Consider the following 20,223-nt stretch of genomic DNA (forward strand, 5'->3'; position numbering starts at 1 on the left):
GCAACATTGTAAAATACTGCTACTAACAATGTTGCAAACCATGCTGCCACAGAAATAAATACACAAGTATGCTCCTGAAATCCTATAAAACTATCAAGATTTACTCTTTAACAAAGGATACTAAAGCAACAAAGCAGAAATGTAATAATAAAAGCAAAAACTGTGCCTTTAATAAATACAAAAAGCAAACATCGGTTTGTTAAAACATGAAATATATTGTAAATTAGCTAATATATTCTAGTTTTACTAATCTAGTTAACATTTTCAAATTATCTAAATTTACAATTTTGTACATATACAATTGATATTATTTTATGTAGTTTTTGTGACTTTATTTAAATTAGTGATCATAATGTAAGAAACTTGCAGCTTTTTTTAATGTTTATCTTGTGATTTTGCTATTCCTTACAGTGGTCTGGAGAACAGACCTCAAATAGTGACTTGACAAATCTTTTACAGGATGATGTTATTTTTTCACAGGTAAGAAAATGTTTCTTTAAAACAATATTTGAAATGTAAAGTACCCGTTGATAATACCGTTGATAACTTGTCAGCGTAACTGCGCTTCATCCAACGTGACAATCCGCTGTAGGCACCAACACTGGAGCATCCAATAAGATTCCTGTCCCTTTCCAAACCTCCCAGCCCTCCCATGTGTGCCCCTCATCAAATGATTCACTGCAACGTGGTGTAAAAACTCTTCCGGGTTCCCATTTCCTGCAGCCTCCTGTGCAAAACACACCAGCAGGATCTGTGATCCTGGGGAAGCTGCAAAGGAGGTAGCGAGCCCAGGGACGCGGCGCACAGTCGGGAGGAATTATACACTTGGCCGAGTGAGCAGGGCACAGTTCATGTCTAGCTATTACTGGAAGCTAGTGCTCTGGGTTATATAGATCTAGAGTTCACCTGCTTGGTAGACTTGCAGGATTGTGGTTTCCTAAACTGTGCCTCTTTTGGGGAGGCAGCACATACTGTGCATAGCAGCAGCGTGAAGATGCAAGCTCTCCTGCTGGCCGTGCTGGTGTGTCTGGCTGCACATGGAGCACTGGGGAGTCTGTCCCATAGGAGAGCCTTGGAGGCAGCTATTAATGAGCGGGGCACGCAGCCTACTGTAGCTAAGGCTGTGAGTAACAGCACGCAGGAGCACTTCATAGACCTGGGGAACTCTACTTCTATGGTTAACCGGATCAGCACCATTCTGAAGGACTTGCCAACTATCAAGAACGTGGTGATTTTCGTGTGTGGGTTCAGCACCTTAATTATTTTGTGCCTGTTGGTTAAGATTTTCAGGTATGTCACCATATCTGGCACATTTGTTATTGGTCATGAGCTAGGGAACAACTACTTTTCACCTGCACATTCTAGTGGGATTTTTACCACATGTCACACACTTGACATGGATCTGTCATTGGTGTCACGGAGGAAAAATCTATTATATTAGTCTTAAATGTGGTGAAAAAATACATATATACATTTATATGTTCATATGTTCAAACTAAGTGTATTCATTTAATTTATTTTCTCTTAAGTATTTACTTTTGTTTATTGTAGGTGGTAACGTGTATGTGTGTGTGTGTGTGTATATATATAAAATCCCCCCCCCCCTTGTTTGTAGCAAAATTTGTTATACAAAAGGACATTCCATATGGTAACAAAAATTGACGTGTATATTTTTGTGGCAAAACTCAAGTTGTTTCTCCTCCCCCCCAAAAGTGTTTGTGTATGCACACACATGTCCAAATTATATAATCATATATAATATACTATAAATAATAATCCGATTCTGGTTTTTGCATATGGCCAAAGGGTCAGTTGCATATTTATAATGCTTGATGTAAAACACACAAAAGTGAACATGCATTAGTCACTGTCATCATTACAACGTGTTATATATATATATATATATATATATATATATATATATATATATATATATATATATATATATATATATATATATATATATATAAAAACATTTATTTTCTCAAAGTTGGCAATATTGGCTCACATTCTTATTGACTGATGATAGTATTTATACCAAACTTGCTTCTACAATTACTCATACAGCACCCTGGCAGTTCAAGTGAGAGTGCACCCACACCACAATTATATAATATATTAATATATATATATATATATATATATATATATATATATATATATATTTTTTTTTTGTAAGATAATTTGCCAGTATACAGTCCCCTTGTCCCCTTGTAAGAAATAGTAAGCTGTTAATTTTGGTGTATTTTTTTTTATTTACTATTTTGACAGGACATATATTTTATTTCTTTTTATACTCCCTACCTGTTGGTCTGGTGGATAGGTTTGTGAGATTATTTTTTGTTCTTGATGTGAAAGGACAAGCTGCTTAATGGCACAGAGGCTGTTAACAAGATAAATGGCCAATATCATCTCATAGTAGTAGGACTGTGGGTTACTGTTGTTTAGATGTGTTGGTTTGAATATTGCATAATAATACATTTTTTTTTTTTTTTATGGCAAAGAAAGTTCTGTGTGATTTCTCCTTTAGCTCTCTTATAGCCAGTTTAAATCTTCCTTATAACTAGGGCAACATATTTAAAGGGATAGTCTACTCCAGAATTTGTATTGTTTAAAAAAAGATAGATAATTACCCATTTATTACCCATTCCCCAGTTTTGCATAACCAACACTGTTACCTGTATATTAATACACTTTTTTACCTCTGTGATTACCTTGTATATAAGCCTCTGCAGACTGCCTTTATTTCAGTTCTTTTGACAGACTTGCATTTTAGCCAATCCATGCGGACTTGTAAATAACTCCACAGGAGTGATTACAATGATATCTATATGACACACATGAACTTGCGCTGTCTAACTGTGAAAAACTGTCCAAATGCACTGATATGTGGCAGCCTTCAAGGGCTTAGAAATTAGCATATGAGCCTACCTAGGTTTAGCTTTTAACAAAGAATACCAACAGAACAAAGCAAATTTGATGATAAAGGTACATTGGAAAGTTGTTTTTAAAATTGCATGCCCTATCTGAATCATGAAAGTTTAATTTTGGCTAGACTGTCCCTTTTTTAATGCAAGTCTGGCTCTTCCAGCAAAACATCATTCATTTGTAGGTTGAGGTTTGAAGTTTTTGTTTATGGGTCTTCTCTAGAACCCCATAAACCTTTTTGTTTTAACTACATTTAGTGGAAGTGCCCATGTGCGGCTTTATTTTTCTAGTATTTCTTAGTTGAAGGAATTCTACACTTGATGATCAGAGGAACAGTAAATCCTGGTTTTCACTTCACATAAACAGCAATCCTCAAGGTTACTAATGACTAGCTTACAGCAAAATCGAAAGGCCATTTCTATCTATTAATCCTCTTTGATCTGTCTGCAGCCTTTGATACTGTTTACCACCCAATCTTGCTCAAATCCTTCGGCATTTACGACGCAGCCCTCTCATGGTTCTTCCACCTGTCTAACTGTACCTTACTGTAGCCTTTTCTGGTGCATCCTCTACTTCTTTCTGTTGCGGTTACACAAGGCTCTGTCATTGGCCCCTTTCTCTTCTCAATATATCCAAAGGAAAGGGGGTTTGTGATGGCACTCCTATTTTGTTAAACAAGGTGGGCTCTATTCATATATCGGCATTTGGCCTAAAAATAGAAGAAATAAATGATGCCCTTAGGTGCTGTGTACTATGTACTGTGACTACAAAGCAACTATAGACAGTTGCAGGAAAAGTGTACACATATTAGCACTCATACCTTGTAAGATTCAATTCTATGAGTTTATGCAGTGGTTAATTAGTACATAAGAAAAACACATTAAAATATAACCTTTATTATGATTAGTTAAAAATTGGGCTCACTTAAAAACCCTAGACGGCTAGTGTACAGTATCAATAATATATAAGATTCTGGTAGAGTTCAATATCAGTATAGAAAATGTGTGGTTGAATAGTTGTGTTCACATCATTTCCTAGTGTTATAAAATGTGACACAATATGTAAAGGCTCCCACACCGTAGACTAGTGATCAGTACTTCAGGATAAAAATTATTATGTTGGCTGTGTTGCAGAGCTAGAAAGTAGTTCTCTAAAGTTATTATTCCAAGTAAATATTGGAACAAATATACAGATTGGTCAGCTTGTACACTTGAAGATATAATAGTCTATAATTGGTGTGAGACAAGTCTATGTAACGTGTTACTTTAGAGAAACATAGATGTATTCTTTGTTACCAACTAAAGTGATACTATGTATCTGTTATAATAAAACAAGAACTAGTTTGTATTGCTGTTTGAATATCGTAATAAACAATTCACTTGGATACAGTAATGTTGTTGCTTAATGTATCTGTTATATTAGTTAATATTAACAGACCCCGCCGATTGAGCTATTCAGTATTATAACTCTATGATTTGGCATAAGTTGATGTTTCAACGGTAGTATTGTTAGTCATGTGACGATTCTCTGTATATGTATATGGAATCGGCAGATTTCGTTAGTGTACCGTGCAGACCTCTAATTGGCCAGTAAACATTGACCTGATCGTAATGATCATAGATGTATGAGCTCTATAATGCAGCAAGGGTTGAAGTTAGACGGTAACAGTATGTAAAGGCTCCCACACCGTAGACTAGTGATCAGTACTTCAGAATAAAAATTATTATATTAGCTGTGGGGCAGAGCTTAAAAGTAGTTCTCTAACGTTATTATTCCAAGTAAATATTGGAACAAATATACAGATTTGTCAGCTTGTACACTTAAAGATATAACAGTCAATAATTAGTGTGAGACAAGTCTATGTAACGTGTTACTTTAGAGAAACATAGATGTATTCTTTGTTACCAACTATGGTGATACTATGTATCTGTTATGATAGAACGAGAACTAGTTTGTATTGCTGTTTGTATATCGTAATAAACAATTCACTTAGATACAGTAATATTGTTGCTTAATGTATCTGTTATATTAGTTAGTATTAGCAGACCCCGCCGATTGAGCTATTCAGTATTATAACTCTATGATTTGGCATAAGTTGAGGTTTCAACGGTAGTATTGTTAGTCATGTGACTATTTTCTCTCTATCTATCTATCTATCTATCTATCTATCTATCTATCTATCTATCTATCTATCTATATCTAATATAATCGGCCGATTTCATTAGTGTACCGTGCAGACCTCTAATTAGCCAATAAACATTGACCTGATCGTAATGATCATAGATGCATGAGCTCTATAATGCAGCAAGGGTTAGAGTTAGACGGTAACACATTATAGCTATTGCAAACACAGCTCGAGTATAACAAATAAGAGTCCGGAGATGAACAGTTTACTGAGTCGCTAGGTTAGAGAAATAATTCTCTGCTTCAGTACTATGTAGCTGTTCCTCCATCTAAGTAACTGACTAGCTAATCTGAGTATATGATGAACATCAGCTCAGATATCAAATTTGTTAACGTTAACTAGCACATACTAGATTAAAACTGAGGGGTCCCAATATCCCCTGCTCCTGACATGTTTCGCCGGGTATACCGGCTTTTTCGAAGGCGGGGCTCTGCGGTCTTTTATTTAGTTATAACCACGCCTGTGGGTTTTAATTGACAAATCAAATTAACAGTTGTTGGTGCGTTACATCCTGATAGGTTCTACTGGTTCAGCACCATGGACAGCACTTGCTTATTGGTGGCTGACATTTAGCCACCAATAAGCAAGCATAACCCAGGTTCTTAACCAAAAATGGGCCGGCTCCTATTCTTCACATTCCTGCTTTTTAAATAAAGATAGCAAGAGGACGAAGAAAAAATGATCATTAGGAGTAACTTATAAAGTTGCTTAAAATTGCTTGCTCTGTCTGAATCATTAAAGAAAAAAATATTGGGTTTAGTATCCCTTCAAAGGCTCTACTGTTAAGGGATGCATGCAATATACACAAACCCCTTAGTATGTAAGCCTATGAGCCCAGCTGTTAGTAGATCACCTTTATGAGAGCTGATTTACAACAATGCAACTCTTGGCAGGGCCCTCTACCCACTTGTTCCTTATAAATGTTAGCTTGCATATCATACCTCTGTTTATAGCGCAATGGAATCTGTTGGCGCTCTACAAATAACTGATGAAAATAATAGTTATTCCTGGTACTTAAGAAGATTCCCATACTGTCACCTCTAACCTGGTGGAATAATCAAATCCTTTTATTAACTTTAATGGTGCATTTGTTTTCTGTTATGTTTTTTTCATATACAAAGATAGAGAAGCGCTCAACCTGGGAATGAACAAAAGCATAATAGCTTGTTCTATGGATAGTTACCACCCTAGGAACAGCCTCTCTTTGCTCAGTATGTGCCTTTTCACAGAAAAGAACGTTCCTGTAGTATATCAGTCTGGTTCTGACTACTACAGTCCGGTCCCAAAATACTAGGCAATACCTCTCTGAGTAAGAAAAATGTTAAAATCCCAGACGTACGTTTTTCAGCTTAGTGTGGGCCTTGTCAGTGATGTGCAGCCTTATCCCTTTAGGCACATTGATCAACGGGTCAATGTTGTTCCCTGGTTGAGTGCTTCTCTCTTTTTGTGTATGCAAATTGTGAGTACATCAACGTCATTGTTTGTCCCCTGGTTGAGTTTTTTTTTTCTCTCTCTTTGTGTATTTTTTTTTCTCCTTTCCCACTCAGTAATTTTTAAGGAATAAGCCTTTGTGGCAATTTGAATTTTCAGAATGTACAAAACATTCAAAGTAGATCATGCTTTTTTGGTGGTGTACACTAGGGCAATGCGATATGGGGGGGGGAATCACGATTTAAAAAAAAAAAAAAAACACATACATGCATATAGCAGTAGGGGTGGGGGGCTGCTCCTTTCAGAAATGCTGTGCCTTGCTGATATCAAGTACATTGTAGATGCAGTTAACCCAGCAGCTAGCTAGCAGAGGGGACTGCAGTTTTAGCCTTTTTGGCAGCTGTGGGGTTAACTGCATCTGCTATGTATTTGAGCTGTTTCTCAGAGAGCAGGAGATAGTGTGGGAGGTTCCATAATGATTACATACCCTAAGTTTCAGACTGCAGACGTCCCTAGGGGAAAATATAAGTAAGTGGCTTTCCCTCCTCTTCACTCTCCTGCATGGGCTCTGCTTTTAGACTTCTATAGATTGATCGGCTGCTACTGAGATCAAGCTGAAAGTGAAAGTAAAACAGCCATTGTGCTGAAAGTAACCACTAGATGGATTTGGGGTTTGCAAGAAATTATATACAAATCAATGCAGTAGAGACACATCTGAAGAATTTTATTTATTTTTTTAAAAATTCACATACTCTTGCGGTTTTAAAACTGCAGCGATTTAATCGTGCAGCCCTACTGTACACAGTGGTTGATCAGATTGTGCAGGATATAGATATGGCTGTTGTGTTTTTAATTTTCGTATCATTTTGCCTTTTGTTGTGTATATTGTGTTTGGTCAAGGATTTTGATATTTTAAATTGCTGTTGAACATTTTTCTGATAATGCTGTTGCCCAAATTCCTTGTAATGTGGATTCATTCTATAACCACTTTTATTGATAGTGATTATAAGTCCTTTGCTCTAGTCTTTGGGCCATATATGATGTCTGATTTATGTGTTTGGTGGGAAATGTATTTCAGCATTTCTGGTGAAATTTCATTGATATCGCATTTATATATTTTTGGTTTAGTTTCATTTTTTTTCATAGATTTCATTGGTTGTATTTTGTGTATCCAGCTGATTTTGGCTATAATTGGTTGAGTTCTCCAATGCTGTATTATTTTTATTATTTTTTTTTTTTAATTTACCTATTTCTTTTAAGAATTTGGAGTTTGTTTTGTCAGATTTTCTTTTTTACATTTCTATGTAGATCTTTCCAGATATTTCTTTTTAGGAAAGATAGTTGCGAGGAGTTTTGGTTTCTTTATTTAACCCCAGTTTGTTGTTTTATGTAGTTGTGTTCGTTCTTCTGAATAGTGTGATTGCAGGCCTTCAACACAGTATTTTATATTTGACATTTCCTGTAGGTTTTTGTTTTTCGGTTGTGCTTTGGGTTTTAACTTGTTTTAAATTAATTTCTTGGTTTCTTTTTTTCTGCTTCTGAGTGTAGAATTTTGTTGATCTCTTATTGCTGCTTAGTTCACTCCCTGTGTAATTGTTTCATACTCTGTATCCTGTAAGATATTGAACAAGTTTATTTCTTCATTGTAGCTTGCCTCTATGTATTTTGTAATACTCCATTTGTAGAAAGTTCTCAGACTGTAGAGGCATACTAGCTATTTAAAAAAAAAAAAAAAAAATAATAAAATAAAAAAAATACAGAAATAAATCCCACATCTTTGATGTATGGAAATATCTGATTGTAGTCAGGTGGGTTGGAGGTGTTGCTAAAAAGGCATTGGTCAGTGCCTAGCCTATCACAATGCTGCCTACAATAGTTATATGTGAATCTCCCAAGGTATTCCCCCTGGTATGTCTATTTATATTCAGGCCATGGCAGAGGCCTAAACCTTAACAGTTCTGTTTTAATGTGTTATTGTAGCTGTCCCTTTTGAGTGGCGCAGACCAATGGCAGATACTATTACTCCCAAATATGAACTTCTCATGTGCACTTATGAAATCATCTTTTCCTGTTCTGGCATTAGGATGTCATCTCCCTAGATCAGGAGTCTAGAAGTGTAGTGCTTCCCTTTTTTAATGATATTAAAACAGTTTGCTTTAAAGGTAAGGTGACACAAATACTTTAACAACCTTTCTTCCTCTTCTTCACACAGTCTCGCACTAGCACGCAGAAGCACACTTTATTTGAAGATACAGCCGCTGGCTGTTATGCCAGTGGCCTAACTTTTTTTTTTTTTTAGAGTTCTATTTATAATTTGTATAAATGAAGAATGCATATTTTAAATCCTTTCTTAAATGCAATGCACAAAGGGGACTGGAAGTGGTTACTTGTTATTACTTCTGGCTATTGGGAATTGTGCAGATCACACCACTACCTTGTGATTTATGGATGGCAAATATAGATTAAAAGTTACATTCAACTATCAATGTGTATGGTCTGAGAGTGATTTGAGGTAAAATTTAAACTATGCATTAAAAATGTATTAAAACATTTTGCCTAAATTTTATATAGTTCCTGTTTATATTTACTTGAGACTGTCTTTTAGGACTTGACCAATCAACTTTAAGTATGGAAGAGATTTGCAGGTATGTGGAAATGGTAAAGAGGAGTCTTAAAAGTGTATCTGAGGAGCGCAATGACATGCATCTAAAAAGGAGTTGAGGGGTTAGTTGGAATTTTATTTGAAAACGAGATTTTGTACGATGGGTATGCTGGGAGTACTTTACAGGTGAGAACAATAATTTAATACTAGAAGAGTATGGGAGACAGTGGATTTGCCAAAAAGGTGGAGCCAGATGTTAAATAGGAATTAAAGGGACAGTCAACACCAGAATTTTTGTTGTTTAAAAAGAAAGATAATCCCTTTATTACCCATTCCCCAGTTTTGCATATCCAACACAGTTATAATAATACACGTTTTACCTCTGTAATTATCTTGTATCTAAGCCTCTGCTGACTGCCCCCTTATTTCAGTTCTTTTGACAGACATGCAGTTTATCCAATCAGTGCTCACTCCTAGGTCACTTTACGTGCATGAGCTCAATGTTATCTATATGAAACATGTGAACTAATGCCCTCTAGTGGTCAAAATGTATTCAGATTAGAGGCAGCCTTCAAGGTCTAAGAAATTAGCATATGAACCTCCTAGGTTTAGCTTTCAACTAAGAATACCACAGAACAAAGCAAAATTGGTGATAAAAGTAAATTGGGAAGTTGTTTAAAATTGCATGCCCTATTTAAATCATGAAAGTTTTTTTTTTGGACTTGACTGTCCCTTTAAGAAAGATGAGACGTTAGATGGATTCCAGGTTGGTAGTGTGATGCAATAGTTGCACATGTGATGCTTACTTTAATAATATAGAAAAGTGTGCTATGTATATTGTGTGTAAGATTCCTTTTACTGGTGCAAATCCCCCAATCTGGAATTCCAGAATTATTCTAAAATCCAGACTTGTTAATGTATATGTATGTATGTATGTATGTATGTATGTATGTATGTATGTATGTATGTATGTATGTATGTATATATATATATATATATATATATATATATATATATATATATATATATATATATATATAATCTCTATATCTATTCTCGGTCTGCATCTTTTGGTTTGTTTTTGTGTTCTAAAATGTAAATGCTAGTCCTATATTTAAAACAGTGCTTTAATTCAAAAGCTATGTATGCAGAAGTATTAAAAATGATATAAAACTACCTTAGTTTTGCATTTATAAGCTGTATTAAGACACATAAATATTGCCTAAATGACATATACGATATTGTTGTTTATACTTGGTCACATCCACGCTTTCCCATTTTACAGATGCAAATATTCTGAAATCCAAACTGTTCCAAAATTCAACCTTTTTCTTGTCCCAACATTTTGGATAAAGGGTATTCTACTTGTACAAGGATTCATTTTGATAGGAAAAAGGTCTTCCTTGACTTTGCCCTGTATTGGTTTTTTGTTTCCTTGAAAATGATTGCTTTGGCTGAATTATGAAATGGGCTGGATGAAAACTTAAGTGTTGTGCAAGTCATATAAGTAGCTACAGAAAATGTTTGATGCTGTAAAGGAGGATCTACAAGCACTAAAATCAAGGGGTTACTTTTTCCAGCCTGCACTATGTATGATTACTCAGTCTTCAATAAAAATGTGAATAGTACAACTGTTTGTGTATCATAAGTTTAGTCAGATTGTGTTTGTCTAGAGTTGTGACTTAGATCAGTTCTTGACAAATCGGTTTAAAAATTAGCCAGTAAGAATTTTTAGGAGCCAATAAGAATATTTAGGAGCCAGACAGTAAGATTTGTATATATTGATATGTGTAGAATAACCTCAAAAAGTTAGGAGCCAGGGGTAAAATTCTAGGAGCCAGTGGCTTCCAGGCTCCTGGGTTTGTCGAGCCGTGACTTAGATAAAGATCAGACTACAGCCCTTGAAGGCTACCTCTTATCTCAGTGCATTTTTACAGGCTTTCACAACTAGACAGCGCTAGTTCATGTGTGCCATATATATATATCATTATGCTCACTCCTGTGGAGTTATTTATGAGTCAGCACTGTCAAAAGAACTGAAATAAGGGGGCAGTCTCCAAATCTTAGATACAAGGTAAACCGTGTATTAATATAACCATGTTGGTTATGCAAAAACTGGCAATGGGTAATAAAGGCATTATCTATCTTTTTAAACCATACAAAATCTTGAGTAGACTGTCCCTTTTAAATGAATCTATTTTCCAAAATGTGTTCACTTTTTTTCTTGTACAGACTTCTGTTACAACACTGTGATAAACTCAGAATAACCACAGTGCCCTAGGAATGTGCTTTAACCAATGCTGGTTTTACAATCCTAATGAAAGCTGAAGGGGAAAACACAAGTTAGTTATCTAAACACACACTGAATTAATACAAGAATCATCAATCAGATGCAGCAGATGGCCCTGAGGCAGCAGAATTTAATTTACTGTCACTGTCATTTTAAGCTTTAATCATAGCACCATTTGTATTGGGATTTCCAAATTCCCAATGTCACTGCTAATTAAATTATAACCTCTGGAATGTAAGTTGTAGAACTAATTAAGAAGAAATGCAAGTGAATACTTCATATTTGGGATTTTGAAATCTTTCTACTTCTGTGTTGCTTTCTCTCACTTCATGTCTGTCTTCCTTTGCTTTCCCCCTCTTCCTGTGGCTGTCTTTCTGTCTAGATATTGTCTTTTCTTTCTGTGAACAATTACTGTAAGGGGACTCCTTTGGAGATTCTGTTATCTAAATACTGCATATGCCGCACCCAAATAGAGAGTATTATGCTCTTTTAAATGTGGGTTTTCATGCTCCTTTGGGGAGAGATTTTAAAAAATTGATAGTAGCCTGTCTTCTAAGTTCATTTTAAAGTTGCTTTGGGCTCTAAAAGCTACTCAAATCCTATTGGCTGTTCAAATCAGCCAATAGGATGAGAGCTACTGAAATTCTATTGGCTGATTTGAATAGCCAATAGAATTTCAGTAGCTCGCATCCTATTGGCTGATTTGAACAGCCAATAGGATTTGAGTAGCTCTCATCCTTTTTGGCTGATTTTGAATTTGAAGAATCAAATCAGCCAATAGGAATTCAAGGGACGCCATTTTTAATTGTGTCCCTGGAATTCTCTATCCAGTGTGCGGCGAAGATCATACAAAGAGGATCCTCCAAGCTCCATGGCTCTGCGGTCGCCGGGCTTCAGTTCCAGGGTCGCATGTCTTCAGCTCCGCGAAGGATGTTCCAGGAAGAAGAAAGAAGAGGTCGCCGCTTGAAAGAAGACTTCACCGCCTGGAACAGGACCTTCTCCGCCGGACTTCGGGAACGGTGAGTATCAACCTGGGGCTTAGACTTAGGGTTTTTTAAGGTTTTTTTTTTTTTTTTTTTTTTAATTTTATTTAGATAGGGTGGGCAGTAAAAGAGCTAAATGCCCTTTTAAGGGCAATGCCCAACAAATGCCCTTTTTAAGGGAAATGAGTAGTTTAGGGTTTTTAGTGTTAGGTTATTTTATTTGGGGGGTTTTATTGTTAGGGTGGGGGACTTTGTGTATTTTCTTGTGAAAGAGCCGATTATCTTGGGGCAATGCCCTGCAAAAAGCCTTTTTAGGGCTACTGGTAGTTTATTAGAGTAGGGGGTGTTTTTATTTTGGGGGGGGATTTTTATTTTCATAGGAATTAGGTATAATTTTATTAACTTTTGGTAATTTTTCATTTTCTGTAATTGTAGCTTAAAGGGACAGTCTACTCCAGAATTTTGATTAGACTGTCCCTTTAATTTATACTTATAAGTAGTGTTAGTTTTTTTTATTTTGATAGTCAGTTTAGTATTTTGTAAATTAGGTAATTTGGGTTCATTTAGGGGGGTTAGGTTAGGGGTTAGGTTTCTTGTGTTGTGTGCTTTGGCGGTTTAGGGGTTAATAGTTTTAAAGGGTTTATTGTGTTGTGGATTAATAGCGGATTAGGGGTTAATAGTTTTAATAGGTAGTTTGCGATGTTGGCGTGTATAGGGGTTAATAATTTAGTTATTACTTGCGTTATGGGTTTGATGGCGGATTTAGGGGTTAATAGTTTAAGCTTATTGCGTTGTGGGGGGTTGTCGGTCTAGGGGTTAATACATTTATTATTAGTAGTGAGAGGGGGGATTGTGGATATAGGGGTTTTTACGTGTCAGGCTTATTTTTGGGAGGCGTGTTAGACTTTTACAGGAGATTTATTTTCTTTACTTTTCTTAGGCGCCGGCAGTTTCTAAAGTGCCGTAAGTCACTGGCGACTCCAGAAATGTGTATTTACGCTCATTTCTGGACATCGCTAGTTTATCAGACTTACGGCACTTTATGAGCTGCCGGCGGGGTATATGTAATACCCCGATGTGCGAGGTGAAATTACGAGCGGTTCGGGTTGTAATCGCGCCCCACATGTTCTATTTTTTTTTTTTTTATTAATAAAAAGACAAAAAAACATTGTAAGGTGCAAGTTGTGAGAATATTCTGAACCTTAGCAAATTAAACTAGGTTTAAGGGGAAACCTGTTAAAACCTTTTACCTACAGGGGGGGCGTGTCCGAGCTGTATCCTGGATAGGACGCATTTTCTGTGGGCTCCAGCAGAATCTTTAATAATCCGCAGGTTATTATCATCATACAGCAGCAATAAGAACATACTATATAATAATACAGGGAGTGCAGAATTATTAGGCAAGTTGTATTTTTGAGGATTAATTTTATTATTGAACAACAACCATGTTCTCAATGAACCCAAAAAACTCATTAATATCAAAGCTGGATAGTTTTGGGAGTAGTATTTAGTTTGTTTTTAGTTATAGCTATTTTAGGGGGATATCTGTGTGTGCAGGTGACTATTACTGTGCATAATTATTAGGCAACTTAACAAAAAACAAATATATACCCATTTCAATTATTTATTTTTACCAGTGAAACCAATATAACATCTCAACATTCACAAATATACATTTCTGACATTCAAAAACAAATCAGTGACCAATATAGCCACCTTTCTTTGCAAGGACACTCAAAAGCCTGCCATCCATGGATTCTGTCAGTGTTTTGATCTGTTCACCATCAACATTGCGTGCAGCAGCAACCACAGCCTCCCAGACACTGTTCAGAGAGGTGTACTGTTTTCCCTCCTTGTAAATCTCACATTTGATGATGGACCACAGGTTCTCAATGGGGTTCAGATCAGGTGAACAAGGAGGCCATGTCATTAGATTTTCTTCTTTTATACCCTTTCTTGCCAGCCACGCTGTGGAGTACTTGGACGCGTGTGATGGAGCATTGTCCTGCATGAAAATCATGTTTTTCTTGAAGGATGCAGACTTCTTCCTGTACGACTGCTTGAAGAAGGTGTCTTCCAGAAACTGGCAGTAGGACTGGGAGTTGAGCTTGACTCCATCCTCAACCCGAAAAGGCCCCACATGCTCATCTTTGATGATACCAGCCCAAACCAGTACTCCACCTCCACCTTGCTGGCGTCTGAGTTGGACTGGAGCTCTCTGCCCTTTACCAATCCAGCCACGGGCCCATCCATCTGGCCCATCAAGACTCACTCTCATTTCATCAGTCCATAAAACCTTAGAAAAATCAGTCTTGAGATATTTCTTGGCCCAGTCTTGACATTTCAGCTTGTGTGTCTTGTTCAGTGGTGGTCGTCTTTCAGCCTTTCTTACCTTGGCCATGTCTCTGAGTATTGCACACCTTGTGCTTTTGGGCACTCCAGTGATGTTGCAGCTCTGAAATATGGCCAAACTGGTGGCAAGTGGCATCTTGGCAGCTGCACGCTTGACTTTTCTCAGTTCATGGGCAGTTATTTTGCGCCTTGGTTTTTCCACACGCTTCTTGCGACCCTGTTGACTATTTTGAATGAAACGCTTGATTGTTCGATGATCACGCTTCAGAAGCTTTGCAATTTTAAGAGTGCTGCATCCCTCTGCAAGATATCTCATTATTTTTTACTTTTCTGAGCCTGTCAAGTCCTTCTTTTGACCTATTTTGCCAAAGGAAAGGAAGTTGCCTAATAATTATGCACACCTGATATAGGGTGTTGATGTCATTAGACCACTCCCCTTCTCATTACAGAGATGCACATCACCTAATATGCTTAATTGGTAATTGCTTTCGAGCCTATACAGCTTGGAGTAAGACAACATGCATAAAGAGGATGATGTGGTCAAAATACTCATTTGCCTAATAATTCTGCACTCCCTGTACTGCAGTATTGGCTACTGTGGCCCTATATTTTTATTTTCTCGCTTTTTTCACGAATCTGGAGACCCAGATCGGAGCTTAAAGGCCTAGGGCGGCGGCCTACTACTTCTAGGCAATCGCCTCCCCCCCCGGGTAGAGCCGGGTGATCAGTGCTGTCAGAGCAACCTGACTTACTGAGTCTCTACAATCCGTATCACTAACTGGACTGAGGGCTAATAAGTTATTTGAAATCAACCTGCTCTGGAGGACCTCCTGGAAGGGAGTAGAAATAAATCATGGCGGGAGAGAACTGCCTAACACTCATGGAGGACATCCCGGCAAAACTTGCTTCCCTTATAAACAGGCTCATAGAGTCTGCACCTTACGACTACCTGATAAACCGACTGCAACTGACAGAGGAGGATAAAGGGCATCAGATGGAGAAGCCTACAGCTACACCAGCGGAGCAGGAAACAAAACAGCACTTCAGCATAGGCGCTGCAGCAGACGTTGAAACCCCATACTTTACATATAACAAGGAAAGCACCTGTGACATGTTCGGTAAGATCTATCAAAATGTGCAACCCACACCAAACAAAGATCTCCCCCACATATACACTCCCTTAGCCAATCTCAAAGATCGGGAGTCGCTCTTCAACACTAAGGGTACTTTGCACAATTATCAGGCTGACTTACAATGTCGACTACCTGACTGCCCGGCCTCCTTGCTTACTAACTTGATAACTATGACAGATCCACCACTGCACCATATGGCCCTGCTGACTGAAACGGAGGTTGACACTTGCATAACATGGCTGCGGTCCGATAGGGACACAGACCCATTGCTGTTGCCGAACTCTGCGTCCAAGGCGACAGGCGGAGGCAGAGAACCCCCTGGTGAGAGACCGGCAGCCACAGGATCAACTGAATACCTGCTTGTGAGACACTCTATTAACTGTAAAGTTTTACGGAACTCTCCCTGCTCCTTAGCAGAGCCGATTCAGGCTCGCATAAGTTTTGATGTAGGATGAGGGGTCTGATGTATGAAAGGTGTCAACCTTCTAAAGTATGTAAATTTGTTGCACTGTATATATGATATGTTCACAGGTGCCTTTGTTTATTTACTGCTTGTTGTTCTAACACTTTTTTTTATTTTGCAAAGTTACCATGTTAACTAATGATTCTACATATGCACTTATGTAAAAATCAGGCATAATAAGTTGCTGTTATAGTTGTTCTACAAGGGAACGCATGTCTAACACATTGCTGATATTACGGTCAGCTTCATTATATAAATGCTGAACATTGCTTTACTGACGTTGATGGCGCTCAGGCTGAACATACATATCAGAGCCTCGCGTGCAGCTGGTGGCCGTAGCTGCGGGTGGGGAGTTATATACATAAAATGTGTACATGAGCTGCCACTGCTTATAAGTCACTATGGGAAAGCTGTCTATCTTTGCATCAAACCCCCAGCTACATTTAAAATCTTGTCCTCTCCACATCATTAGCTACACGGTTGTGACATTGCAGGTTACAATCACTTTGCACCCTGATTTTAGAACATAATCTTGCTCTTCAATATAGGCGTATCCCCCCCCCCCCCCCATAGCCCCCTGTGATAATTTCCCCACGAGGTCCTATCAGATATAACCCCAGTCATGTCTATATATTATCATAATCCAATCATCCTTACCAATAATGCATATTATGCAGCTTTATTGATCTACATATACTTGATATAACCCCAAGTCACTTAAAGTGAAGGTAAAGTTTTACCGCTCTCTATACACCAATCAATTAGTCATATCTTCATTTACTAAGTCGCTAAGCTTTTGTCACATATCGATTATATATTTATGTAAAAAAAACTTTTCTTTTTCACTATCGTTACCTTCCTAACTCCTCCCCACAGCCATTTCCTTATTTTAGAGACTGACGTACAGAGCAGTCTCCAACGCGCGTTCACGAGGAATGCAACAAACTGCTCATGCGCATAGCGTAGTCCACTCATGGCAATTCTCATAATATAGACAATGGAAGAGTTTCCCAGACTGTATCTGAAATGTCCCAAATAAATGCAGCGTTTAAATCCTGTACATAAGGTAGGGGTAATCCACAGGCAACAATTAAAAGTCTCTTACAAGCGGTATAATCCTCAGCAGTATTCAGCACACTACACACCCCCAATGAAATATGACATAGGCATCCACTATAGCGGAGTAGGTGGTAACCTATCACTCACCCTTCTGCCAATGTCCACAGCTCATCAAACGTCCGGTAGTCGCATATGGGTTTAGCCCAAACACTCGGCGTGTGCACCGTCTGTGTTCCTCCAGCTCATCCGTCCAGGCACCGGGACTTGATGTCAACAAAGGGGTGTGTGCGAATCTGCGAGCCCATTGGATGAACCGCTCACTTGTGAATTTGGTAGTGCCGATGTGAGCCGCTTCTTGAATGAAGTTATCTCCCCAAACAGACAGGAACGGGGACAGAGTGGGTCGAGGCTGCAAAAAGGATTCCTTTTAATCCCGGTATAAAAATATAAATAGAAAAAGAACGCAGACCAATAGCCGAAACTAGTTAGAGCTTTTACCATTGTCCTGAATTTTCTTGCTGCTGGAAATTTTTAATTTTTGACCTAATAAATGATGAACTTTTAACAGGAGGAGGTCTGCGTTCTTTTTCTATTTATATGTGAAACGGGAGCGCGCTTGTATTGCAAGTCCGATAATAAAAATGAAACTCATGCGCAGATCATCCGGAATGCGGATGACGTCGATTGACGGCCGCCTAACGGCCAGAATTTCAGTTGGAAGAAAAGAAAACGTGACCAAACAAAAAAAAAATAAAAAAAAAAAAAAAAAATTAAGGGTTGACATCGGCAAAGTTAAAAATGTGAGTATAAACAGGAAAAAAAGACTTTATTATTTGAAATTGAAAAAAATGATGACAAACTCATATTAATTTGGGTTAACAAGTGATATTAGACTGTGAAATAGAGTTTAACTTTACCTTCACTTTAATACCCATCCAAGAGAGAAATGTACCAATCTATAAAGGGGAGAACATTATGAGGACTAGAAGGAACATATTATGGTTGCTATGTTGATGAGATATGTGGATTGTACCGTACATTTTGTTTGGTTATTGATAGAATATTGCAAATCGTGTTCAACTTATAGATGTCTTATATAAATCATAGTTACATGGTTGGACACTTAGAAATAAGACAATTTTGATGTACATTGTTAACGTTTATTGCATAATATGTATGCTTACAATTTTTAAATAAAGCTCTTTTGAAAATTAAAAAAAAACCTTTTACCTGCAGTAAAATATCACCCTCATTTCAGTGGCTAGTGCATAATAAATGTTAAAACTGAAAAAACAAATGAAGGCGATTAGGTTTTGATTTTGATTTAAATCTTTGCGCTTTAAAATCCTTTTTAGATGTTACGTGCAGAAAATAATTAAAAGCAAACTGAGCCTTCTAACTTCCAAAAGGACACATCTGCCAAATTACTTGTAAACTACACATATTAGCAGACAATTAGATTATTTTTTAAATTAATATTTATAAGAAAGATGTTAAAGCTTTAGAAACCTCGTTGACATTGAATCAATGGCCGGGTACTACAATCTCTCTGTTCTTATTTTCATTTTTTTTTTTTCTTCCAATTGGCCTATCTGAATACTACTAAAGCTCAGAAGATCCAAGATATACAATATTAAAAGCTATAATATTGCGTTAACTCTCTACTCGTGCTCAAAATATCAAATGTTTGTAGTTAGAATTTCTTCTGTTATGTGTGATCAGTCCACGGGTCATCATTACTTCTGGGATATAACTCCTCCCCAACAGGAAATGCAAGAGGATTCACCCAGCAGAGCTGCATATAGCTCCTCCCCCCTACGTCAGTCCCAGTCATTCTCTTGCACCCAACGACTAGATAGGATGTGTGAGAGGACTATGGTGATTATACTTAGTTTTTATGACTTCAATCAAAAGTTTGTTATTTTACTATAGCACCGGAGCGTGTTATTACTTCTCTGGCAGAGTTTGAGGAAGAATCTGCCAGAGTTTTTTACTATGATTTTAACCGGAGTAGTTAAGATCATATTGCTGTTCTCGGCCATCTGAGGGAGGTAAAGGCTTCAGATCAGGGGACAGCGGGCAGATGAATCTGCATTGAGGTATGTAGCAGTTTTTATTTTCTGAATGGAATTGATGAGAAAATCCTGCCATACCGTTATAATGACATGTATGTATACACTTCAGTATTCTGGGGATGGTATTTCACCGGAACTACTCTGTTAAAGGTCACTAATCCTTTTAATAAGTATTTATCATGTTAAACGTTTTTGCTGGAATGTAGAATCGTTTACATTGCTGAGGTACTGTGTGAATAAATATTTGGGCATTATTTTCCACTTGGCAGTTGTTTGCTTTTAATTGTGACAGTTTCGTTTCTCTTCACTGCTGTGTGGGAGAGGGAGGGGCCGTTTTTGGCGCTCTTTGCTACGCATCAAAAAATTCCAGTCAGTTACTCTTATATTTCCTGCATGATCCGGTTCATCTCTGACAGATCTCAGGGGTCTTCAAACTTCTTTGGAGGGAGGTAGATTCTCTCAGCAGAGCTGTGAGAATTTTTATAGTGACTGTGAATAAAAACGTTGCTTTGTATTTTTTATGTCAAATTTAATTATTGTTATTTTACTAATGGGAACAAACCTTTGCTAAAAGTTGTGTTGTTTTAAAGTTTGATGCTATAACTATTTTTTTCAGTTAATTATTCAACTGTCATTTAATCGTTTAGTACCTCTTTGAGGCACAGTACGTTTTTGCTAAAAAAGATTATAACCAAGTTGTAAGTTTATTGCTAGTGTGTTAA

At 37.4% G+C, this 20,223-nt stretch overlaps 2 protein-coding genes across 3 annotated transcripts in view; one reads left to right on the forward strand and one right to left on the reverse strand.

Annotated features, from left to right (window-relative positions):
- Positions 1 to 732, reverse strand: part of LOC128663345 (translation initiation factor IF-2-like) — a 65,845-nt gene extending 65,113 nt beyond the window's left edge. Inside the window, exon 1 of one of the 2 annotated variants that reach the window (XM_053717633.1) lies at positions 538 to 732. In XM_053717633.1, coding sequence (XP_053573608.1) covers positions 538 to 654 — 117 coding nt within the window. In that variant the 5' untranslated portion in view covers positions 655 to 732. Of the gene's footprint in view, positions 1 to 524 lie in introns of both variants that reach the window. The other variant, XM_053717634.1, reaches the window with a different exon arrangement.
- FAM174B (family with sequence similarity 174 member B) overlaps positions 727 to 20,223 on the forward strand; it is a 190,815-nt gene continuing 171,318 nt past the window's right edge. Inside the window, exon 1 of the mRNA XM_053717631.1 lies at positions 727 to 1,290. Within this exon, the coding sequence (XP_053573606.1) occupies positions 995 to 1,290 (296 nt within the window). The 5' untranslated portion in view covers positions 727 to 994. The remainder of the gene's footprint in view (positions 1,291 to 20,223) is intronic.

The sequence above is a fragment of the Bombina bombina genome, chromosome 6 (genome assembly GCF_027579735.1).
Source record: "Bombina bombina isolate aBomBom1 chromosome 6, aBomBom1.pri, whole genome shotgun sequence".
NCBI lineage: Eukaryota > Metazoa > Chordata > Amphibia > Anura > Bombinatoridae > Bombina > Bombina bombina.